Source organism: Nomascus leucogenys, chromosome X, assembly GCF_006542625.1.
Source record: "Nomascus leucogenys isolate Asia chromosome X, Asia_NLE_v1, whole genome shotgun sequence".
NCBI lineage: Eukaryota > Metazoa > Chordata > Mammalia > Primates > Hylobatidae > Nomascus > Nomascus leucogenys.
In genome coordinates this window covers 94,563,848-94,591,062 of record NC_044406.1, presented here as the reverse complement: position 1 = coordinate 94,591,062, position 27,215 = coordinate 94,563,848, and the positions used below count along the sequence as shown (strand labels likewise).

The 27,215-nt window shown below is 40.9% G+C and overlaps 1 protein-coding gene across 3 annotated transcripts in view; it reads right to left on the bottom strand.

Annotated features, from left to right (window-relative positions):
- MID2 (midline 2) overlaps window positions 1-27,215 on the bottom strand; it is a 111,451-nt gene that overhangs the window by 31,884 nt on the left and 52,352 nt on the right. For all 3 annotated transcript variants that reach the window (XM_030807291.1, XM_003262172.3, XM_030807292.1), the window contains exons 4-5: window positions 3,244-3,351; window positions 1,684-1,832 (exon numbers count right to left, since the gene is read on the bottom strand). In XM_030807291.1, coding sequence (XP_030663151.1) covers window positions 1,684-1,832; window positions 3,244-3,351 — 257 coding nt within the window. The remainder of the gene's footprint in view (window positions 1-1,683; window positions 1,833-3,243; window positions 3,352-27,215) is intronic.

The window sequence follows — 27,215 nt, the reverse complement described above, 5'->3', positions numbered from 1 at the left end:
TTGAGATAGTCATTATGATGACAAGTTAAAAAGAAAGCTGACCAAAGCAATGCAGAAGAATTTCAGGTTAGCACTGAAGGCCCAGGTGAGGTTTAGAAGCTATACATTTGTGATGCAGTAGTACCGACCTCTTTGGTTATGTGATTTTCTCCAGTAGGGTGCTGCAACTCAAATATAGGAATGGAATAAGTGGGACTGATTCAGGGTTAGGATTTTATCAGGTTGGTATGTTAAAAGGACAATGGGGCAAGGGGATTGAGAATATTGAAAAGAGAGTATCTGAAGTGAGAAATCACAGATACTAAATAGGCTAAAGAAAGAAGCGAAGACAGGAAATAGCTGGTAGGTCGGAAGAAAGTATAGGAGTCAGCCTTAGCAGTCTCAACAAAGTTGAAGTACATATGTATTTGAAGAAAAAAAGAATTGTTGGCCGAGGGCAGTGGCTCACGTCTGTAATCTCAACACTTCGGGAGGCTGAGGCGGGTGTATTACTTGAGGCCAGGAATTCGAGACCAGCCTGGCCAAGATGGCGAAACCCCATCTCTACTAAAAATACAAAAATTAGCCAGGCATGGTGGTGCATGCCTATAATCCCAGCTACTTGGGAGCCTAAGTCAGGAGAATCGTTTGAACCTGGGAGGCAGAGGATGCAGTGAGCCAAGATCGCACCACTGTACTCCAGCCTGGGCAACAGAGTGAGACTCTGTCTCAAACAAAATGAAACAAAAATACGAAAAAAGAGTTGTTAAGTAGAGGTTATAGTTAAGAACTGGGGTGTTTTAAGTTATGATTTCAGTGCAATTCTGAGTGATGTTGAAGTTCAGCATGTGGTCCATGAAAATGGGTGAATGAGGTGGAGCCCTGAGGTGAGAGTCACTGTTGGAGGGGATGTTAAAGAAGCTAGATGGGTAAAGCATTAGATGAGTCAGCCATGTGGTTGTTGCTGAAGTCACCCAAAATGATGGCAGAGGCAATGGGAGGAATACTGTGAGCCTGGAGCCAAGGTCTTCAATGAATGAGAAGGAGATATATGGAGGTCAAATCTGGCCTCATGAGCCTCTGCAGCCCCTTGAAGTTTTGGTGACTATACTGAACAATGTTTCACTTTAGACCCTGGATTTTTTGCCAGTGGTCTATGGATGGGCTTCTAAGGATCTGTGAGTCCTCTGAAATAGTATAGAAAATTATCTGTGTATATTTATTAAATGCATTGTTTTTCCTCTGGAAGAAGGTTCATGACTCTCATCTAATTTAGAAAGGGGTGAGTGATTAAATAAAGGCCTAAAAAATTACTGCCATAAAGGATTTATGTGCAGAATAACTAAATGAAAGCAATAGAAACTGCATGCAGACTGAGAAGAGCACACACCTATCAATATAGCTAAAAGTTTCTCTACCCTTAAACCAACACCATCATAGAAAGCTCATGTGCTGAGTGAGCAGCAGGGAGCTATGGCAGTAGCTAGGGCTAGTACTTGACTGTGCCATAAAAGAGCTGATAGACTGCAGAGACAGAGACAAGGGTCCAGAAATCCAAAGGGTAATTTACCACTGAGGCTCAATAACTACTTAACTGGTAAAATCTTCAGGTGGCAGCTGTTAGATACATGCCTGAACTTTACGTGACTTTAAACTGGCCTTTTTCACAAGAGCAGGCATTTCCAAAGAATATAAGGAACCGACCTCTCAGCAATATTTTTTGCAGACTGTAGAAACCGTGCCTGGTCATTTTCTTTCAGGATATGCTCAGCTTGGTTGATGAGGACTGTTGACCGTTCAAGACACTGGCGGCAATTAGCAACCTGCTGTGCCAACTTTCTCAGTTTCATAACCTTTAAGGAATTAGTAAAAGAAAAAAATAAGATAAAACATGCAGTGCTTAATTAAAAACAATAAAAAACAACATGAAGGAGGTATGCTGCAGTGATTCTAAAAATAAGGTTTATTAATATTCCATGGTCCCTGTACTAACCACTCACCATCTCACCCTACCCACTGTGTCTCTTGTGCCAACCCCTCCTTCTCTTGTCTACCGCTTACATACTTAGGCTGCAACAAAGTCATATACTCTCGGTTATCTACCCCCTCTGTGTATTAGTAACATTAATTTTTCTGATTATAAATCAATGCATGCCCATTATAGAAAATTCAGAAAATAAAAAGTATAAAAGAAACACTACCACCCAGAGATTATAATTGTTTACATTTTTGTTTGTTTACATTTTGTTGTCAATATATTTTCACATATATGTTTACTAAAAAGTACCATCTTTTTCTTTATGAGTAGCTACAGTTCTATGTATATATTTCTCTAAGTGTCTTTATGCATACCTGTGTGTTCACAAATCTGTATTCTTGGAAACTTTAGTTCCTGGATAAGCTATAACCACTCAGCATGGCACAAATTATTAGTGATCACTCTAGCCTCTCAAAACATCTCACATTATACACACAGCATGAACTTATAACCACTAACACTGACGAGCCAGCCAACAAGCCTAAAACCATATAGCTGTATGGAGGCTCACACTTGACCCTTATGATCATGATTCTTCAGTTCCCAGGCTAGAAACCTGAATGTCTTCACTGAGTCTTCCCTCTCTCTCATTCATCTTTTATATTTAAAAGTTCAATGTTTCCTATCATTTTCTTTCTAGCAATGCCTGTTGTGTTCTTCCCTCCCATTTGTGCTGCCACTACTCTGGTTTAGGTCTTTATCAACTCTTACAAAGCATCATTCCATAAGTCTCATAACTTGCTACCCTGACTTTGGTATCATCCCATTCTGATCTACCCTGCATACCTCTGCCATATCAATCCGTCTTTCTCCCTTCCTAAGAAACTAGAATGGCTGCCCAACACTTTTCAGTTTAAGCCCAGAGTCCTCATCCTGGAATTCGTGGTCCATGATCCTGACTCACATTTCTACCATTACTTTTTTCCTTTTCATTGAGTTATAACATACAACAGTAAAGCACCCAAATCCTAAGTGTACAGCTCAATGAACTTTTGCCTACACATACACCCACGTAAACCAGGTCAAGATATAGAACATTTCTAACACCCCAGAATGGCCATCGTTTTTACTGGATTCAGAGCAGTAGGCCAAACATCACTTCTTTGCCTCTCTCCCTATAATCTCATTTCTTCTTGATTTCATGATCAGACCGGAATCATCTGGATCAAACTTTGATATTTGTGAAGTCAACTCTTCCTTGGATTCACTGAAGTGCTGTGCTTTACCTTTGTCTCTTTGATTTTGACAGCGATCATTTGCTTCCTCTGCTGGATAATCTCTACCAACTCGTCACATTCTTCCATAAGTTTTGCCTCATGCATAGCAGTATTCACCTGCCAAGAAATTTCAGAGTATTACACAGTGATTGTTGCCTTTGTCCCCTGCTGGCTCTAAAAGGTTCGGACTGACAGCTAAGCATGCACAACTTCTTCCATACCTCCCTCATAAGATCCACTCCTAGAAGAAGGGTAGAGATGATGATATTAATGATGCAAGGGCATTGAAGCACCACAGTTAGGAAGCTCTCCAGGCCTCTGGTAGATCATGATGGTTAATGGAAGGCTGGGCAGAAGGACAGATGAGATGGGGGCATGTTATTCCCACTGAACAATTCCCTTTACTCCAGTACCCTTTCCTCCTGCTGTTCTTTTGGAAAGAGGGTAAGGAGATTTATGTATGTCAAGAAAAGAGTATCCTCCTCCACAGGCACAATATTAAGATAACATTACAACAATATATTGTGCTAACAAAAATGTTTTCAGTTTTCCTTGTTCCCTTCTAATTTTTCACATTAAATATATCATTAAACATATATTCATGTGTATATGTTTTTCACATAGTTGTGTTTTAGTGGGTATTTCTTACCTTGGGCTGTCCAGTATCTGAATACCTTTCCTATTTTGGGATACTGGCTACATCAAAACATCTTTACTGCAAAGTCAGGGTTGGAAAAAAGAAACTACCATTCTTCATTTTCTTTCCATGGATTGATTTCTCCTTCTCCTCATCTCTATTATTATTGACACTAGATGGTACAGAGCCCCCAGGAGGGGCTAAAATGACAACAGGGGATTTTGGGGCTGCCCAAGTATAACAGGAAAGGAAGGAGAAAGGAACTAACATCTTTTTAGTACTTAACTTGCCAAGCACTTCATAGGTAAATTATTTCATGTAATTATCATAACAATTTTACAATATAGGAACCATGTTTATTCCCATTTCACAGATGGGGAAACTGAGGTGTAGAGAATTTTAGTGACTTGCTCAAAAATCACACAACTAATAAGCGGTAAAACCAGAATTCAAACCGAGTTCTGTCAAGTGAAACCCCTGGGCTGGCTGGGTGGGCGGGCGAGGTTCAGTTCCATTTCAGCAGCACACAGAGCAGTCATACAGGGAAGCACAAGCATTCCAAGAGTCTATTCAAGGATCACTCGAGCAGAGCTCTAGAAGGCTGAGGAACAGACAATGGGTTACTTGAGAGCATCAAAACTCAAGGGGCTAGATGTGCTTCATTAGCAAGATAGGGTTGCATTTCCAATTCCTATCCCTCTTCAGAGGGTTCCTCCATATTCTCCAACCCGAGCAAAATACCTGTCACTGGACCCTACTACCCCCTCTCTCATACTTGAAGCTCCCTGATGGCTAATTTTCTGTTTCCTACCTAACTGAAATAAAATATGTCTGTTGCTGAGTGACAATCTTATGTTGCTTTTTTCCATTTTCTAGGGCAATGCCACAATGGGGGCTTCTGTTTACTCTGAATGGCACTCTAGCCATTCTACTTTTTTTTCTCAGACACCTCACCCTTTCCCTAAATTGGATCTACCTTTCCAAGGCAGATATCTTACCAGCTCACGAACTCCTTTATCTGAGACTAAGAGATTCATTTAGTTTTCTCTGGGTCCTTGCTTACAGTATCTAGAAACTTAGACACTTGCCATTTATAATTTCTTTTTTAGGTGGCTACTGGTGTAGTACACAATGATGTCGTACCTGGTTTCTTAAAATGTAATCCTTGGACTAGCCTTTACATAACACTATATGCCAGGCATTGCTCTAATTAGTTTACATATATTGGCTCTCTCAATCCTCAAAACAGTCCCGAGGTAGGTACCTTTATCTACATTTGACAGATGAGGAAAACTAAGCACAGAGAGATTAAGTGACTTGCTTAAGGTTACACAGTTAGTACGTAGCAGAGATGAGATTTGGGCTGAGAGAGTCCAACACTAGGGCACTAGAGACTACACGTTTAACCTTACACATATGCTGCTCTCCAGTTGAGTGTAACAACACCCTTTTCTTCAATTTCTGAAAATCGTCATCTCTTTCAAATCATCCATCTTTATTCTGTCATCTGTTTCTCATTAGTCACTTCAGACTCCTTGTTGTTCCCCTAGAATGCCACGCACTTTCATGTCCTGTGCCTTTGCCCGAGACTGTCATTTTACTTGGAAAGTCATTTCCCCATCTGTTTACTGAACACATTTCTACTTATCTTTTAAGGCCCTTCTCAAAGATCATCGCTTCTGTAATTTTTCTCACTTGCTTGGACACAAGCAATTGATCCCCTATTTATATTTTCACATACTCTATATATAGTTCAATTATACCATTTCCTATATTTTATCATATTAGTCTGTCTTCCTCACTCCATCATGAGTTCTGGAGGGCAAGAACTGTGTCTTATGTGACTATATCTATCTCCAGTATCATGATGGGCACATAGTAGATGCTCTGTAATTATTTGTTGGATTGAATTAAATGTGAAAAAAGGTATCTTTTACTCCTCATTAGACATTTCCACTTTGTTACTCAAGTTACCCTAAACTCAGTAAGTCTAAAAACAAACATCGCCTTCTCTCCAGATCTGGCTTCCACCTCTGATTTTCCTATTTTCGTGTCAATGCTACTATCATTATTGCAGTTACTCGGGTTCAGTAAACTCTGACTGCTACTTCTCCTTTGTCCCCATATAAATTCACAGCAGTCCCAAAGTCCTTCCCTCCTTTCCTTTTTAATCATGCTAAATTTCCTCGGTGGCTGGTCCAAGTGCAGTAGTGTTTACAACTAACTGATCGCAAATAGTTACAGGTTTCTTTGTTCCTTCTCCACTCCCACTGCTTCACTTGACTACCCTTAAACAAAGTTATTCATTAATATAGTCAGGATCTGAGCCAAAGAACCAATAGGTTGAAACCCTTATCACCTATTGTGATAGGACTGTTGTTGCACAAACCTCGTTAATTAATCTCCCTACCTCCAGAATATTTCCTTTGCTACCCATCCTCATAATCCTTCCTCTACTCTGAAGCCAGGAAAAATCATGTCTTCATTACCAGACATCTTATCAAGCATTTTTTCTGTGCAAAGCATTATGCTAAGGCCCTGCCCTCAAAAAATTTGCAATCTGGATGGGGAAGAGCCATATACATATAAAAGAAACCAATCAAGGTAGCATAAATTAAATACTGAATGGGTGATGTAGACTATAATCTACTGAAATTAAAAGGAAAGATTACTTTTGGTGGGTAAGTGGAGGAAAGATGCATGGATGAAATGGAACTTGAATTAAACCTTAAAGATGGAATAAGACTTAGATTAAAAAGGTGTGAAGGAGAGAAATTTCAAGCCAAACAAATGAGACTGAACTTTATTTTTAGGCAATATGGTATCTTTAAGTAGTATTTTTGAGGGGAGGAAAGGTAAGGTGGTGCGAGAAGTACCACAGTGAACTTGTTTAAGAAGATGAACAGGGACTGATTTGATGGAGGGTAATAGTAAACCTGAGGACTATTTAGGAGGCTATTGTGATATGGACAGGGCATACCCGAGGAGAATATCAGAAATAGAAAGGAAATATCAAATATAAGAAGCACTCTTTTGCTTACATATCTTCAATTAGACAGCAAGCTCCTTGAAGGAAGATTTTACACTGCTTTGTCTCTCCCATTATAACTGGTACAAAGCCTTACAACAAACATTTACTGACTGATTTAGCACAGTAAAAAAAAATCAAAATAAGAATGCCAAGCATTATAAAATATACTCCAGTGAGTGTATTTTGTAGAGAAAATATAAGGTGAAATGAGGGAGCTAGGGTGGGAATGTTTTTTGGACAGTCACATCAGGGGAGATAAAACCAGGCACAACTAATAGAATGAAAAGTTGGCTGAAGAGGCACAGTTCCAAACTAAAGGTAAAGCAATGACATTAAAATCTTTTCATGTCAAGAAGCACCCCAGAAGAGCAGGGTCCTTAAGTGTTTTCTGAACAGGAAATACTTCAGGGAAAACCGGTCTTTGTGATGTGAATAAAACAACTCAAATTGCTTGTAAGACATTTGAAAGCCCCTGGTATTTTCTTTGTTTGAAGACATAATACATTGAGGTATTTCACTTGCTTATTAACGCTTAATTGAAAATAACTGGGTTACCTTAATAAGCATACTTGGCTGGTTGGTTGGTTTGTGGAAGACCCTAGCTCTTTATTTGACATTCGCTCTTTGTATTAGGTTAGTGGTTTTGTCTAAATGGCTTTATGTCTGTGGAAAAAAATCTGTCCTCCTTGAAAATACCATTAGGTCAATCTTGGCAACCTACTTGTATAAATCCACCCACCCCAAAAAGACTTTTGGGAGGCAGTTTGTGATGTTTATGACTAAGAGTCTTAGCCTCAATCTTCCAAGTCCTAAACACTAGGCAACACAGGCTCCCTGGTAAGTCTCCAGGTCCTGTTCTCTGCTCTTTGCTCTTTTACTTTCTTCTTAAGGCAGCAAAAATTTGACTTGCATATTTCTTTCCAACTGCCCATCCTACCTTATTACCTCCCAGCCCAAAGATTGACTGTAGAGTAAGACCTAGTCTTCCCCAATTTCCACCTATTCTTAATACAAACACATAAGGCCCCTGATGGAAAGACTTTACCACTGTTCGATACAAGGAAATAAATAGGTGGGAGTTCACCAAAGCCATAAGTTGCAAAGATTTAAGAAACTGCAAAAAGTTATTTTGGCAATTGCTTCTCTTCTGTATTGAAATGTAAATGGGCTAGACCTTTTTACCCTTAGCTTCTTTCAGAGAGCTTATTTGATAGTTAGGACTTTTTTTGCGGGGGGTAGGGGGCAGGGGAGATATTCCATTGCTCATTCTACAGTTATGTTATTCCTGGGTTTAAAGTTCATCAGCCTTCCCTCCAATCCACTCCCACGATAACTTCCCCACTTCCACTTTCACCTCAGCTTTGTCACATCCATCAGTCCTATAGAGCATTGCACAGGAGTTCAGAAGGCACTGAGATTTCCTGTTCAGATGGAACAAGATATATGAAATAGATGATCCCATATACCCAGACTCAAGTGAAATGCAATAATAATAATAATTATATGGCAAGGAATTCCTCACTGGCTTCTCCATCTCAGTGCTCTCCACTCTACAAAGTAAATGCCAATCTAGTTTATTCTCTGAAATCTTCTGCCCAAATAGATCTCCCTTCCACCAGAATATTGTGAAATTTTGGCATTAAAGATCATTTGGGGAAGTTTTTATTTCAACAAACATTTATTGAGTGTCTCCCACATACCACAGTATATCCCACATGTATCCAGCATAGTGCTGGGTTTCCCTGAGTGGGATATAATGATGAAAAAGACTCAGCTTCTGCCTTCGAGGCACTTACAGTCTAGTAGAGACTATGAGTGTGAATACAACTAATTATAATTTAAGGACCAGCAAAACAAGTAATGTAATAGAATACAATTAAAGGTGTATGAGATCATAGGAAAGAGCAAATTTAGAAAAGGACAATCAGAGGATTAGATAAAGTTTCATGTAGCTGAGCTGGTCTTCAAGGATGAGCAAGACTTGGGCAGGTAGAAATGGAGTTTAAAGGGAGACAAGTTTAGGCAGAATGAATTACATGAATAGCATGAGCAAAAGCATAAGCAGAAAAATAGAAAATGTGCTTGGTTAAAGCAGATCAGCCTGACAGATGTAATGGAGGCAAATAAGGCTAGAAACAAGGGTTGGAGATGTATTATGGAGAGCTGTGCTGTCATTTTGAGTCTCTGAAAGTACTTGGATAAAAATGTCAGGATCTTAGCATTATAGTAACACCTTAAGAATTGTTAATTGACATCTTAGTTGAGAGCAAGGTGAAGAGAGAAGGCAGACACAATACATGAAGAACTGGGAGGGGGACACAACAAACTTTCCACTTCCTATTATTGCCCAGGACCACTCAGATGATCACTATCCCACCTTCTCAGACTCCATAACAGAAAAAAGAGGCTGAGTTGGGCTTTATTTAATAAGCAGTCACTTTCTGTGCAAAGAAGATGAGAAGGAAAAGTGAGAGGTAAATCGGACATCTGATGAATTATCAAGAAATTATTATGAACAGCCTTGTCACCTTACTGAGCTGCAAATAATTCATTACTTTCTTAAAATGATGCATTTAAGAAAACAATGTTTATGAAGCAGACATAGCATTTGCTGTGGCAGCATCAAAGCTAAGGTGTTAACCCAGATCACACTTTAAGGATCCTTCTCTCTCTCTCCTTCCACTCTCACACTCTCTCACACGCACACACATACACACAAAACATCACTACCACTAGCACTAACATCATGATCACCACCAGCACTATAGCCCTGTTATATCAGGAATTTTCAAATGTATAAAAGGAAGAGGAAGAAGAGACAATCTTCTTTTTTGTTTTCTAAAGGTAAACACTGCAACATTTCAAAGATGGTCCTTCCAGCTTTACGTAAATATGACTAAATGAAGCAGGGATTTTAAAAAATTGGTTATACCTATTTCTTTAGATTTGAGGGAGGGTGGTCACTTAAAGGAGCAAGAAATATATGAAATTATTAATAGAATTTTTAGTCACCTGTACTGGAGTAACTACAGTTTAGCAAGCAAAAAAAAAAATACTGAGACATAGTTAAGCAATCTACAGCTTTGGTGTGTAATTCTTTTGGCCAGGGAGGGGGTGAGGGATTAGGAGGGTAGAGGTAGCTGGGAGATTGGCTGTTAAAGTTAGAAAAGTAGTGTGGATGGGGAGGTGGCAGCCAAGCCATTTCTAGAAGTATAACTTTCGTAGTGAATTGGGCTCAGGGACTCATGCTATGTGAGGCCTTCAGATAGACATTGACTGACAGAAAAGTTTTCTATCAGCTTGTGGGAGGAGTACATAAGAGTTAATACTTTTATAGTGCTAACCACATGTTAGGCACTATTCTAATTGCTTCATGTATTTTCACTTGTTTACTTTTCCCATTAACCCCATAAGGTAGGCACTATTATTACCATTCCCATTCTACAGAAGAAGCCGAGAAAACACAGAGGTTATGTAACTTGCCCAAGGTCATATAACTAGTAAATATCAGAGCCAGGATTCGCACTCAGGCAGTCTGGCTCATGTCTATGATTTTAACCACTGTGTGTGTGCGTGCGTGTGTGTGTGTGTGTGTGAGAGAGACAGAGAGAGAGAGGCTGTGCTCAAAAATATATACTTCTTTTTCCTTTAGAGTTGCCTCTCACGACAATCACAATCTCTAGAGTTAACCATTGCAAATATTTTGTGTATTTCCTTCCTGACTTTTGAAAAAAAAGTACCTGTATAGAAATACATAATACAACATATTTTAAAAGCATAGACAGTTCACACACACATATATACACACATATATTTTGTATGTACTTTACCCTATGTCTAACTAATAAAAATAATTGAGACAGAGGGTGAGGACAATCTGCTCCATATACATGACTTAGGAATGGCATTATGCCGTGTGGCAATTCTGTGTTGATTTTGGAGTCCTTTCTCCTCAGGGAACAGACAACCAAACCTTTATAGCCTTAGGCTTAGTTACTGTCTCCCCCATAGTCTCTTCGTAAGCAAAGTAACTGTTTATTTTTTATTTTTTTAGATAGAGTCTTGCTCTGTTGTCCAGGCTGGAGTGCAGTGGCGTGATCTCGGCTCACTTCAACCTCCACCTCCCAAGTTCAAGTGATTCTCCTGCCTCAGCCCCCAACCCCCCCGCAAACCCCGCCGAGTAGCTGGGACTATAGGCGTGCGCCACCATTCCCGGCTAATTTTTGTATTTTTAGTAGAGATGGGTTTCATCATGTTGGCCAGGCTGGTCTCGAACACCTGACCTCAAACGATCCATCCACCTTCGGCCTCCTAAAGTGCTAGGATTACAGGTGTAAGCCACCACGTAACTGTTTGGAACATGGAAGAAAAAGGTGGGAGATATAACCTAGGTTTTTCATCTGGTATTTTATGTACATAGCTATAAAATTTTTTGTGAAATGAGGCAGAAACCTCCTTTGTATCTCATCAGAACCATGTAATTAGATCTTAAAAAGACTGAAGAAATGATCGATTCCTACTCCATCACTTCAGAGATAGAAATATGGGGCCTAGAGAGGGGAGAGGCTCATCCAACGTCGCATTGCTACTAAATGGCAGGGCAAGGCTTGAGCCAGATCTTCTGAGTCCTATCCAGTGTTCTTTCCAATCTACTGCTTGTTTTGTGAAGCATGGTACTTGCTTATGGATCCCTCTGAAGAAATAAAACTGTCTAGCTCTCATCCTTGTGTATTTACCCTAGAAATATGAGCATTTATGTCCACACAAAAACCTTACATGAATGGTCATAACAGCTTTGTTTCTATTAGCAAAAAACTGGAAACAACTGAAATGCTCTTCACTGTGGGCATATATAAACAAATTGTAGAATATTCACATAGTAGAATACTACTTAGTAATAAAAAATCAAAAACTATTGATGTACACAACAAATTGAATGGCTCTCAGGGGCATTATGATGATTGACATAGCAAATCACAGTATTTTACATACTATATGATTCCATTTACATAACATTCTAGAAATGAGAAAATTATAGTAATGATGAACATATCAGTGGTTGCTGGGGGACAGATGTGCCCATAAAGAAGTAGCACAAATGAGTTTTGGGGGGATGATAAAACAATACTGTCCTAATTACAGTGGTGATTACAAGAATCTATAAATGTGATAAGATTAATAGAACTATCCGCCCCCCCTCAAAAAAAGTTGAGTGCATGCAAACCTGGTGAAAATCAAATGAGGTCTATAGTTTGCTCAGTAGAATTACTGTACCAATGACAGTTTCCTAGTTCTGATAGTTGTGTGGTTATGTAAGATGCTAACATTGGAGAAGGTTAGTTAAATGTATGCGGGAACTCTCTGTATTATTTTAGCAACTTTTACATAAGATTAAACTTATTTTTAAAAAGAAAAAAGAAAGAACTCTCTAAAAGTCCCATAATGTTTTAGGCAGGCCTGGTCAACCAACATTTCTGTAGTTTTCTGAAGTTCGAATACATCTTCAGGCCTTTGCTCAAATGACGTTCTCTCTCTCTCTCTCTCTCTCTCACAGACATACACACACGCACACACACACACACTCACCCCACTCTGTAACCTAGTTTATTTTTATCCCTAATACTTATAATCCCTAATAAAAATATGTTTGTTTATTGTGTGTCTCCTCCCATTAGAATGTAAGCTCCTTAAGTTTAAGCATTTTGTTTTGTTCACCGTTCTAACACCTAGAATAGTGCTTGTCACACAGTAAATGCTCAGTAAATATTTGTTGAGTGAATGAATGTGTGTAGGCCTTGAAATAAAGGTATTATGAAAAAAGGTATTGTATACTATGTTACATTTCTTTATTACAGGAGACAAATTTCTCTTTCATTTTATTTTTGTACATTCAAAATAGTTTTCTTTTATCTGTTGTGTCATTTAAATATTGTTTTCTGAATTATGAAAGATTCGGAGAGACGTTGGAATAAAAACACCTCTAGGAGACCTAAGAGATCCTAGGAGACCACATATTCTGAAATATTTCCTTTCCCTGTGTTAAAATAAAGAAAAAGTTGCCTTTCCTAGGTGCTTTACTCACCTGGGCTTTACTTACTCCTATGATGCATAAAAGATTGTACTTACAACATCTGGCCACCAGATGGCACTGTTTATCCAAATATCCTTTCTCAGTACCTATTCGTGTATCAAGCCATGTGCTGGGTATAAAAAATAAGGATAGGACACCATACTCGGCCTGAGCGCTTAGTCCGGTGGGGAGCCAAATCGGTATATAGAAGTGCTATGACGAAAGTATGCACAGGTTACCCTGAAGACACAGAGGAGGAACACCTGAACCAGATGAGGGAGGCAGGGAGTGAGGCTTAGAGCATGGGTGGTGGCTTCTTGAAGGAGGTGAAGGCTGAACTGAGCAGTACTCCTACAGACGGAAAATCGAAGGAGTGTAGGTTCTGTGAAGACAGGTGCCACGTTCACCATTATGTTGCCAGTGCCTGGCCCAACGCAGAAATGCGCTTAAATATTTGTGGAATGAATGAACAGCATATAAAGTACAGATGGCAAAAGGGCATCACTAGATGTGCTAGTACTCTATATTATCTTCAACTTTCAGAATAACTCTTCAAACTACATACTATCATCCTATTTTTTAGATGAATAAAATGAGGTTCAGTGTATGCAGCTTATAAAACAGAGCCAGACAGACTCAAGTCTATCACTTTTCTTTCCACTTACTGTCTCCCAGTGAGCATATTACTATTAATAAGTCAACTCATATTCTGTTTAAAAGGATTTGTAAAAGTGCTTCACAATATTGACATTCCTCCAAAAACAAGATAAAATATATTTACTTAATCGTTCCTTTTTAAAACTTTTAAATTGATTTGTTTATTTTCATGTTAAAAATAGAATCAACTAAAAAGTTAAAATAATGGTATATTCTCAAATCAGCTACCCAATTTCTTTAAGTAATAATGAGACATATACATGCCTTTTGAAGACAGGTTAAAGAATCAAATAGCAGATTGTTAACCTGAGATATTAACAAAACAAAAACATTCTAGTAATATTTCAGCTAATATGCAAAATTCATAGTTTCATATTCCAGCAGTAAAAAGAAGCACTGACAAAGATCGTGTTTTTTACACGAAGTGAGAAGATCTGTGTAATACTACATTACAAGATCAAAAGGACGTTAACTGCTTTACTGCTTTATAATGTTTATGGGAGATATTTCAATAATAGCACTGCTTTTCAGAAAGCCATAAGAACGTGAAAGATTATAGACAGACATCACTCTTACCATGGAGGATACGTCCAATTCTTGAAGCAGTCAACACTCATTTATGTGGATACATTACAGGTCATTTCATATTACCATTGAACAAATTTTACTGTTATTATGTGCTAGGCATTTTAGTAAGCACTTAGCAAAACGCAAGATAGACAAGGCCTCTGCCATCATCTCGTGAATCTTATAATGAGCAGGGAAGCAGATACTGAGCAGTTACCTGTTTGAGGAGTGCTACAAAAGAGGTTTATCACGTAATAAGGAAAATCTTTGGGTGCTTATAAGATGGGGATTTAACCAACAGTTGTCAAGTGGGGAGCTTAGACGGTCAAGGAAGGCTTCCTAAGGATGTGATATTTTTAAAGAATGAATAAGAGTTAGAGGAAGGGGAGATTCACAGCAGAGAAGACGAAGACAGCAAAAAGGTCTAGAAGACCATGCTAGAGAGGTAGGTAGGGTCCAGATCATAATGGGTTTTAAAGGCAGTGGAGGAACCATTAAAGGGTTTGTGGTAGGGAGTGACATGACAGGTTTTGCATTTTACAAGTTCATTTCCACAGCAATGTGGAAAATGGATAGGAGGGGAACCGGATGAGTCAGAGAGACCAGTTAGAAACTGCAGTTTCCAAAATGATTGTGGCATGGCCATGGCTGCTACCTTCAGGAAGCTTCTAGTCCAACCAAGGAAACAGCCTGTAACCAAGAAATTCCTTCATGGAAGAGCAGGCAGTCTAATAGAGGTTTGCACAGGCTGTTCCACCCAAGTTCACATGACTAGTGGGTGACAGAGCCAGCAGCAGAACCCAGGTTTCCTGATTTCTAGTCTAGGGCTTTTTCCAAGGCCATCCTTTTCACTGCCTTCACAATTAAGGAATTATGGAAGGGGAGGAGAACAAGGCAAGCCAGTGAATGTTTCCACCTTCTTAAGTCTCAGATCACATTGTGGGAAGCATTTAGCCACTCTCTGTACTCAAGTCTGACATAAGCACTCCTCCCAAGACATTTGTTTCTGAGGGATGGATTCACCATCCTGATACTCCCTGTATATATACAGAGCAAGGAATCTCTACTGGGAGGGTCAGGAAATTTGAACTCTCATAGCTAAGGTCGAAAAGGGCATTGTTCTGAGAAAGAGGTCATTCTTTCTGAGACAGGGAACTCTGGATTACAAAAGGGAAAAAATCTGATTCCAGGCAGACAGAAAACAGTCTGATTCCAGCCCACTAGAAGAAGCAAGGGCCCAAGTGGAAGAGTGAAAATAGCTGAAGAAGAGCCTATGTTGCTTCTAAGCTGAGGGAGTAGAGAAATAAGATAGAGAAGTACCAGGAAAGAGCCTGAAAGACAAGGACCAGAGGAATTCTGTTTGTAAGCATCAGAGGGAAGGGAAGCCTCAGAATAATAACCAACACTGAACTCTGTGACTGGGCAACAAAGAGGTCTTGAGAACATATTTCCAGGGGTCTCAACTACCTTGTGAGTCAAGAAATAAACAAAGGGGTTTCTACGGGGAAAACCCCAAGGGGGTCAGAGGCCCTGAATAGGATGGGCCAGGTGCAGTGGTTCACGCCTGTAACCCCAGCACTTTGGGAGGCTAAGGCAGATCACTTGAGGTCAGTTTTAGGCTCAGCCTGACCAACATGGTAAAACCCTATCTTTATTAAAAATACAAAAAATCCCCAGGCATGGTGGTGCATGCCTGTAATCTCAGCTGCTCGGGAGTCTGAGGCAGGAGAATTACTTGAACCTGAGAGGCGGAGGTTGCAATGAGCTGAGATTGCGCCACTGCATTCCAGCCTGGGTGACAAAGTGACACTCTTTCTCAAAAAAAAAAGGTATAAAACAAACAGGAGGGTGGAGCCAAGATGGCCGAATAGGAACAGCTCCAGTCTATAGCTCCTAGCATGAGTGATGCAGAAGATAGGTGATTTCAAAATTTCCAACTGAGGTACCAGGTTCATCTCACTGGGGAGTCTCAGAAAGAGGGTGCAGGACAGTGGGTGCAGTGCACCGAGTGTGAGCTGAAGCAAGGCGAGGCATCGCCTCACCCGGGAAGCTCAAGGGGTGAGGGAATTCCCTTTCCTAGTCAAAGAAAGGGGTGACAGATGGCACCTGGAAAATTGGGTCACTCCCACCCTAATACTGTGCTTTTCCAATGGTCTTAGCAAATGGCACACCAGGAGATTATATCCTGTGCCTGGCTCAGAGGGTCCTACACCCACGGAGCCTCGCTCATTGTTAGCACAGCAGTCTAAGAACAAACTGCAAGGCGGCAGCCAGGCTGGGGGAGGGGCGACCACCATTGCCCAGGCTTGAGTAGGTAAACAAAGCGGCTGGAAAGCTTGAAATGGGTGGAGCCCACCACAGCTCAAGGAGGCCTGCCTGCCTCTGTAGACTCCATCTCTGGGGGCAGGGCATAGCCAAACAAAAGGCAGCAGAAATCTCAGCAGAAATAAATGTCCCTGTATGACAGCTTTGAAGAGAGGACTGGTTCTCCCAGCACACAGCTGGAGATCTGAGAACAGACAGACTGCCTCTTCAAGTGGATCCTTGACCCCTGAGTAGCCTAACTGGGAGGCACCCCCCAGTAGGGGCAGACTGACACCTCACATGGCTGGGCACTCCTCTGAGACAAAATTTCCAGAGGAACGATCAGACAGCAACATTTGTGATTCACCAGTATCCGCTGTTCTGCAGCCTCCACTGCTGATACCCAGGCAAACAGGGTCTGGAGTGGACCTCCAGCAAACTCCAACAGACTTGCAGCTAAGGGTCCTAACTGTTAGAAGAAAAACTAACAAACAGAAAGGACATCCACACCAAAACCCCATCTGTATGTCACCATCATCAAAGACCAAAGGTAGATAAAACCACAAAGATGGGGAAAAAACAGAGCAGAAAAGCTGGAAACTCTAAAATTCAAAGCACTTCTCCTCCTCCAAAGGAATGCAGCTCCTCACCAGCAATGGAACAAAGCTGGACAGAGAATGAATTTGATGAGTTGAGAGAAGAAGGCTTCAGATGATCAAACTACTCCGAGCTAAAGAAGGAAGTTCGAACCCATGGCAAAGAAGTTTAAAACCTTGAAAAAAAAACTACACGAATGGCTAACTAGAATAACCAATGCAGAGAAGTCCTTAAAGGACCTGATGGAGCTGAAAACCACAGCACGAGAACTACGTGATGAATGCACAAGCCTCAGTAGCTGATTGGATCAACTGGAAGAAAGGGTGTCAGTGATGGAAGATGAAATGAATGAAATGAAGTGAGAAGAGAAGTTTAGAGAAAAAAAGAATAAAAAGAAACGAACAAAGTCTCCAAGAAATATGGGACTATATGAAAAGACCAAATCTACGTCTGACTGGTGTACCTGAAAGTGACGGGGAGAATGGAACCAAGTTGGAAAACACTCTGCAGGATATTATCCAGGAGAACTTCCCCAATCTAGCAAGGCAGGCCAATATTCAAATCCATGAAATACAGAGAATGCCACAAAGATACTCCTCGAGAAGAGCAACTCCAAGACACATAATTGTCAGATTCACCAAAGTTGAAATGAAGGAAAAAATGTTAAGGTCAGCCAGAGAGAAAGGTCGGGTTACCCACAAAGGGAAGCCCATCAGACTAACAGCGGATCTCTCGGCAGAAACTCTACAAGCCAGAAGAGAGTGGGGGTCAATATTCAACATTCTTAAAGAAAACAATTTTCAACCCAGAATTTCATATCCAGCCAAACTAAGCTTCATAAGTGAAGGAGAAATAAAATCCTTTACAGACAAGCAAATGCTGAGAGATTTTGTCACCACCAGGCCTGCCCTAAAAGAGCTCCTGAAGGAAGCACTAAACATGGAAAGGAACAACCGGTACCAGCCACTGCAAAAACATGCCAAATTGTAAAGTCCATCGAGGCTAGGAAGAAACTGCATCAACTAACAAGCAAAATAACCAGCTAACATCATAATGACAGGATGAAATTCACACATAACAATATTAATCTTAAATGTAAATGGGCTAAATGCTCCAATTAAAAGACACAGACTGGCAAATTGGATAAAGAGTCAAGACCCATCAGTGTGCTGTATTCAGGAAACACATCTCATGTGCGCAGACACACATAGGCTCAAAATAAAGGGATGGAGGAAGATCTCCCAAGCAAATGGAAAACAAAAAAAGGCAGGGGTTGCAATCCTAGTCTCTGATAAAACAGACTTTAAACCAACAAAGATCAAAAGAGACAAAGGCCATTACATAATGATAAAGGGATCAATTCAACAAGAAGAGCTAACTATCCTAAATATATATGCACCCAATACAGGAGCACCCAGATTCATAAAGCAAGTCCTGAGTGACCTACAAAGAGACTTAGACTCCCACGCAATGATAGTGGGAGACTTTAACACCCCACTGTCAACATTAGACAGATCAACGAGACAGAAAGTTAACAAGGATACCCAGGAATTGAACTCAGCTCTGCACCAAGTGGACCTAACAGACATCTACAGAACCCTCCAACCCAAATCAACAGAATATACATTTTTTTCAGCACCACACCACACCTATTCCAAAATTGACCACATAGTTGGAAGTAAAGCTCTCCTCAGCAAATGTAAAAGAACAGAAATTATAACAAACTGTCTCTCAGACCACAGTGCAATCAAACTAGAACTCAGGATTAAGAAACTCACTCAAAACCACTCAACTACATGGAAACTGAACAACCTGCTCCCGAATGACTACTGGGTACATAACGAAATGAAGGCAGAAATAAAGATGTTCTTTGAAACCAACGAGAACAAAGACACAACATACCAGAATCTCTGGGACACATTCAAAGCAGTGTGTACAGGGAAATTTATAGCACTAAATGCCCACAAGAGAAAGCAGGAAAGATCTAAAATTGACACCCTAATATCACAATTAAAAGAACTAGAGAAACAAGAGCAAACACATTCAAAAGCTAGCAGAAGGCAAGAAATAACTAAGATAAGAGCAGAACTGAAGGAAATAGAGACACAAAAAACCCTTCAAAAAATCAATGAATCCAGGAGCTGGTGTTTTGAAAAGATCAACAAAATTGATAGACCACCAGCAAGACTAATAAAGAAGAAAAGACAGAAGAGTCAAATAGATGCAATAAAAAATGATAAAGGGGATATCACCACCAATCCCACAGAAATACAAACTACCATCAGAGAATACCACAAACACCTAAGCAAATAAACTAGAAAATCTAGAAGAAATGGATAAATTCCTTGACAAATACACCCTCCCAAGACTAAACAAGGGAGAAGTTGAATCTCTGAATAGACCAATAACAGGCTCTGAAATTGTGGCAATAATCAATAGCTTACCAACCAAAAAGAGTCCAGGACCAGATGGATTCACAGCCGAATTCTACCAGAGGTACAAGGAGGAACTGGTACCATTCCTTCTGAAGCTATTCCAATCAATAGAAAAAGAGGGAATCCTCCCTAACTCATTTTATGAGGCCAGCATCATCCTGATACCAAAGCCGGGCAGAGACACAACAAAAAAAGAGAATTTTAGACCAATATCTTTGATGAACATTGATGCAAAAATCCTCAATAAAATACTGGCAAACCAAATCCAGCAGCACATCAAAAAGCTTATACACCATGATCAAGTGGGCTTCATCCCTGGGATGCAAGGCTGGTTCAGCATATGCAAATCAATAAATGTAATCCAGCATACAAACAGAACCAAAGACAAAAACCACATGATTATCCCAATAGATGCAGAAAAGGCCTTTGACAAAATTCAACAATGCTTCATGCTAAAAACTCTCAATAAATTAGGTATTGATGGGACACATCTCAAAATAATAAGAGCTATCTATGACAAACCCACAGCCAATATCATACTGAATGGGCAAAAACTGGAAGCATTCCCTGTGAAAACTGGCGCAAGACAGGGATGCCCTCTCTCACCACTCCTATTCAACATAGTGTTGGAAGTTCTGACCAGGGCAATTAGGCAGGAGAAGGAAATAAAGGGTATTCAATTAGGAAAAGAGGAAGTCAAATTGTCCCTGTTTGCAGATGACATGATTGTATATCTAGAAAACCCCATTGTCTCAGCCCAAAATCTCCTTAAGCTGATAAGCAACTTCAGCAAAGTCTCAGGATACAAAATCAATGTGCAAAAATCACAAGCATTCTTATACACCAATAACAGACAAACAGAGAGCCAAATCATGAGTGAACTCCCATTCACAATTGCTTCAAAGAGAATAAAATACCTAGGAATCCAACTTACAAGGGAAGTGAAGGACCTCTTCAAGGAGAACTACAAACCACTGCTCAATGAAATAAAAGAGGATACAAACAAATGGAAGAACATTCCATGCTCATGGGTTGGAAGAATCAGTATCATGAAAATGGCCATACTGCTCAAGGTAATTTATAGATTCAATGCCATCCCCATCAAGCTACCAATGACTTTCTTCACAGAACTGGAAAAAACTACTTTAAAGATCATACGGGACCAAAAACGAGCCCGCATCGCCAAGTCAGTCCTAACCCAAAAGAACAAAGCTGGAGGCATCGTGCTACCTGACTTCAAACTATACTACAAGGCTACAGTAACCAAAACAGCATGGTACTGGTACCAAAACAGAGATCTAGATCAATGGAACAGAACAGAGCCCTCAGAAATAACACTGCATATCTACAACTGTCTGATCTTTGACAAAGCTGACAAAAAGAAGCAATGGGGAAAGGATTCCCTAGTTAATAAATGGTGCTGGGAAAACTGGCTAGCCATATATAGAAAGCTGAAACTGGATCCCTTCCTTACACCTTATACAAAAATTAATTCAAGATGGATTAAAGACTTACATGTTAGACCTAAAACCATAAAAACCCTAGAAGAAAACCTAGGCATTACCATTCAGGACATAGGCATGGGCAAGGAATTCATGTCTAAAACACCAAAAGCAATGGCAACAAAAGTTAAAATTGACAAATGGGATCTAATTAAACTAAAGAGCTCTGCACAGCAAGAGAAACTACCATCAGAGTGAACAGGCAACCTACAGAATGGGAGAAAATATTTGCAATCTACTCATCTGACAAAGGGCTAATATCCAGAATCTACAGTGATCTCAAACAAATTTACAAGAAAAAAAACAAACTACCCCATCAAAAAGTGGGCAAAGAATATGAACAGACACTTCTCAAAAGAAGACATTTATGCAGCCAAAAGACACATGCAAAAATGCTCATCATCACTGGCCATCAGAGAAATGCAAATCAAAACCACAATGAGATACCATCTCACACCAGTTAGAATGGCCATCATTAAAAAGTCAGGAAACAACAGGTGCTGGAGAGGCTGTGGAGAAATAGGAACACTTTTACAATGTTGGTGGGACTGTAAAGTAGTTCAACCATTGTGGAATACAGTGTGGCGATTCTTCAAGGATCTGGAAGTAGAAATACCATTTGTCTTAGCAATCCCATTACCCGGCAATCCCAAAGTATTATAAATCATTCTACTATAAAGACACATGCACACATATGTTTATTGTGGCACTATTCACAATAATAAAGACTTAGAAACAACCCAAATGTCCATCAATGATAGACTGGATAAAGAAAACGTGGCACATATACACCATGGAATACTATGCAGCCATAAAAAAGGATGAGTTCACGTCCTTTGCAGGGACATGGATGAAGCTGGAAACCATCATTCTCAGCAAGCTATCACAAGAACAGAAAACCAAACACTGCATGTTCTCACTCATAAGTGGGAATTGAACAATGAGAACATATGGAAACAGGGAGGGGAACATTACACACTGGGGCCTGTCAGGGGGTGGGGGGCTAGGGGAGGGTTAGCATGAGGAAAAATGCCTAATGTAAGTAATGGGTCTTTAATCCACCTTGAATTAACTTTTGTATAAGGTGTAAGGAAGGGATCCAGTTTCAGCTTTCTCCATATGGCTAGCCAGTTTTCCCAGCACCATTTGTTAAGTAGGGAATCCTTTCCCCATTTCTTGTTTTTGTCAGGTTCATCAAAGATCAGATGATTTTAGAAGTGTGGTGTTTTTTCTGAGGCCTCTGTTCTGTTCCATTGGTCTATATATCTGCTTTGGTACCAGTACCATGCTGCTTTGGTTACTGTCTGCTGAGGCATTTTAAAGCAAATCCAAAACATTATGTTATTTCACCCCTAATGCTTCAGTTTCTATCTCAAAAACAAAGGAATATCTTATTGCATAAGCACAATGAATAAAATAATTCCTTAATATCATTCATCTAATGCTTGTTCTATACTTAAATAGTCCTGATTATATAAAAAGTGTACTTTTACAGTTGATTTGTTTGAATCAGCTACTTTATGAAGAGGAATTTAATAGTGGTTTTTCAAATACCATGTATATTTCTAATGAATGATTAATGAGTGCTGTTTCCTAGTGAAGAAATAGAAGACCTCATTGGTACTATACACCCCATCCATGCTTAAAATTCTACTTTCAGGAATGTATGTCCTTTATGAAAAGGCAGATCCCTGTACAGTGGTTTCTGTTCATTCATATGTCATTGTGAATTTCAGTATCTCAGAAAACAAGTTTTGAAGGACAACCAGAGAGAAGAAAAGGTCATCACTGGGCAGAACAAAGAGAGTGAGAAATCTAGAAGATGCAGGGATGGCAGAAATTGTGGAGGAAACTACTTAAGTCGAACATGGGGACATTTAACTGCTTAATCAAAACTGCTTCTGATTTCTGTGACCTCTTTCTGTATTGAAGCAACCCAAATCTCAAAAGTTCAACAGTCTTATTTGTAACAGGGGTACTATGCCCACTGGATGACATCCATCAATTTTGTCAGACCTAACCCTAACCCAGTGGGAGCTCCTGCTCTCGACTACTGCCCAGCATCCAACAATCTTTCTCTGAGAGATGACCAAAAAGGCTAAGTGTAGGTGACTGAATTTAGTAGCACTCTAACAGTAAAGGAAAATCTGCCCCCTTGTACATTTCTGGTGGGAGTATAAATTGCCTTGGCAAATAGAGATTGTTGACAATATGTGTCAATACATTGAAACGTGGCTTTACTTTAAACTGTCAATTCCACTTCTAGGAAACAAATATCCTTAAAAATAGAAAGGGAAAAGATAGAAAAAAGATACAATTTTGAAATCGGCTTGGCAAAACTTCTAACAGTGAGAAAACGGTGTCAGTGATAGAAATTGGATCTAGCCTTTGGCCTTCAAGCTGCCCTTAACTATTCCTGGGCTTAGGCCAAGCTAATTTTAGGAGACATTTAGTTTATAGTTTAAATAATAAGAACCCTTCCCCAAAACTCGACCATCTTTGTAAAACTAATGAGAGACCACCAGGCTCAAAGGATAGAAAAGCCTGAATTCTGCTAAGGTGTAGACATAAATGATTACCTGCCATTATTCCAGAGTTCACAAAATATGCAATTTCCCCAGTTACTCCTGCAGATAACATCACTATTGTAGAACCTAAGATTGGCCTTTTGAGATACCTTTTCAGGTTTTTTTGTAGATCTGACCATGAATGGCTCCACCTGTACCTGCCAATCACTCATGTGCCCCGACCCAGAAGCGACTCAGCATGCAAGAGAACCACTTCCCAATGGCAATGACTAACCACTCCCACCCCTTCCCCCAAACTACATTTGGAAAACCCTAAGCTGGGCACAGTGACTCATTCTAGTAATCTCAGCACTTTGGGAGGCTGAAGTGGGCAGACTGCTTGAGCCCAGGAATTCGAGGCCAGCCTTGGCAACATGGTGAAATCCTGTCTCTACAAAATATTTAAAAATTAGCCAGGCATGGCAGCATGTGTCTGTAGTCCCAGCTACTTGGGAGTCTGAGGTGGGAGGCTGACCTGAGTCCAGAGAGGTCAAGGTTGCAGTGAGTTGAGATCATGTCACTGCACTCCAGCCTGGGTGACAGAGCCAGACCCTGTCTCAAAAAAAGAAAAGAAAAAAGAAAAAGAAAGAAAAACCCTAGTCCCCAAATTCTGAGAGGCATGGCCCACCTCATGTCAATTAAATTCTCTCTATTGCCAATTCCTCTGCTTGATAAGTCAGCTCTATCTGGGCAGCAGACAAGAGGAACCCACTGGACAGTTACAGTTTTAGTGTGAAACTAACGAAACAAGTTTAAAACAAAAATAAGACTATAGAAAAAAACTATCAATACATCAATATAATAGTTATATGTAAACTTTGCATCCTACAGAATAATACATTCTTCCCTTGTATTCATGGAGCATTTAAAATGGATCATGAAGAAAAAGTTTACAGTTTACCATCTCTGATCACTATCCTGTAAAATAAGAATAAAATAACAAAAAGATAAACTCACAAATCCTTAACCACCTGAAAATTAAGAAACATACTGATAGGGAGAGGAGGCAGGGAAATTCTGGGCAGAAGAGCATGGGTCTCCGGCAAGTGTCCCACCCTCAAGCCTGGAACTGTGGCCCAAAGTGAGAACATCCATTCCTGTTTTCCCTCTTGAATGCTGCCTTTTCCAAAACCACCCATGGCCCACCCTGCCCACCACCCGGTGCCCATGAAAAACCCAGGCTCCGCTAGCAGAGAGAAGAGAAGAGGAGAAGCAGCTGCACGTCAGAGACTACGGTTGGATGTTGGAGAGAATCAGCTTGACTTCAAAAGGACAGCTTGACAGCATTGCTTCGGAGAGGAGTCCGGTCGGGGATGGCTGGACTCCAGGGGAAGACTATCTTCCTGCTCCGTCCCCTTTTCACCTCCCCTTCCCGCTGAGAGCCACTTTCATTGGCAATAAAATCCCCCAAGTTTACCACCTCCAATTTGTTCATGTGACCTCATTCCTCCTGGACACCGGACAAGAACTCGGGTGTGGGTGCAAAAGGCAGTCACCCTGACCCTCCACTGAGCTTTTAACACTTAAGCCATCTGTGGATGGCAAAGCTAAAAGAGCACTGATTGTAACACTCTTTCTGGGGCTTCAGGGGTCATGGGCACCCCCCTAGATGCTGCTGCAGATCCACACGAAGTTTTGCTCCTGCCAGCACCCAAAATCACTCGCCCTGGCTCCTGCACCTGCTCACCTGCACTCCCCATCCTGTGATGGGTGGAAGACAGTGGGACCAAGCAAGTGGAGTCCATCCCTGCCAGCACTGAAGCAGCCAGCTAGTTCTAGCACCCCTGCACTCGAGTTCCTGCCTTCAAATGGGTCAGGGAAATTTCCTGCTCCTTTTTAGGGCCTTGTCTGGGATACATCAGAAGGGTGAGTAAATGCAAAAATGTGGATCTGTCTTTTCTTGTCCTCAGACTTTCCTCTGATCTATGCCACTTGCAGGGGGCAGGATGCAACCCTGCCATTTCTCTCTTTTGGGTAAAAGGCTCTGTTTCCCTTCACATGGGTCTAGCCATCATATGGGACCAGAGTAAAGTTCTGGGGCAGCTGAAGGCATCTGGCCAATGCCACTCCTCGGTGTTGCCAGAAGGCCCCTGAACTGGACCCCATCCCCAATGTAATGGGTGGTCCGCCAAGATGCTTAGATTTTTCTGTGGTATCTTTCCTTTCTTCTTCCATGGTTTGAAATGGCTCCTATTGCTTCTTTTATAATGTTAAGAGTTTTGCTGCAAACTGCAGAAATGTTATTAAGTAGAATGAACATTTGGCCCAGCAATCAGATACGCAATTCAGAACAATGTGATTTCCGTTTGTTCTTAGAGGTGCCATCCCCACCCCCACCCCAACAGCTGCAGACACGCGTGGCACACAGTGAGTTTCCTCTCCACCCCCTCCCCGCCTGGCTGCGGCACTTGGGCATGTCCAAAGCATGCATGTGCCACTTCCAACAGCCATGGAGGGCAGGAGAAAATCACAGCTGCAGCCAGGACCCCAGGGCAGTCTTGGGGCCCAGGGACCCCACAGGGGCAGCTGTCCAGCATTTCCCACTCACTGTCCCCTCCCATCACACGCCCATAGAGCCTTTACTCCTCTGGCTGAGGAGTTCAGCTCAGTCCAAAGCAGGGGAAGAATACAGTGATTAAAGGAACCCATTTGCATAGAGCAAGGGGTTCTTCCCCCTCTCTTCAGCTGTTTTTTTTTTTTTCCTTTCTTTTTCTATGTGATAGGGTTCTTTTCCTACCTCGGCACTCTGGTTACGATAGGGCAGCAATGGAGGAGTGGTCCCACTGGCTGATAACTGCAAGTTTGGCAGGACCCATCATGGACTTAATCTAAATGAATCCATGCACCCACTGATGCACCTTCTTGCCCTAAACTCAATTTTAAACTTTGGATTGGAGCCCTAGAAAGGAAAACCAGATCTGAGGAATCCCAAGTGAGGCAACAGGCACAGTATAAATGGGTAGGACCAATTCCTGCTGATTAAGCCTCTGCTTCATGGAAGGAGGCCATGCTCCATGGCATAGATAAAGCCCTGGGAACCCAAAAGTTGCCAGCAGTAAAGGGGATGAAGGCATAGGTGAGTGCAGACAATTCCTATTCTCTAGGCCCTCCTTGTTTTATGAGTGCAGGCTGCAATGGCACCTGTGGGTGGCATCCATCTAAGGTTGCCAGGTCTTGGGGATAAAATGATGGAAGAGAAAAGGAGGAGGTTCACTTTCTCTCTCCCTCATACCTAAAGTTTTCACTGAAAGAAGGAAGTGAAATGAGGGACACATATTTCCCTGTCTTTCGGAATGGGTAACCAGCTATCTTCACCACCCCAGTCTATACTCCTCTGGAGGGTATCCTGAATCACTGGAACTGCTTTGACCCTCATACTCTGGAGGTAAAATGCCTCACAGCACAAAGGTTTAGCCAAATTATGATCTGCAGGAAGGACTGTCTTGGCCTCAGGAAGGAACCATTCATTTCAATACCATCGTGTAGTTGGACCTTTTCTGTAAACATGAGGACAGATGGCCTGAGGCCATACATGCAGACTTTCTTTTCCTTGCAAGTAATCCAGACCTTTGCTGATAGTGTAGGATTGGTTCAGCCCTCCGGTTTGCCATCTC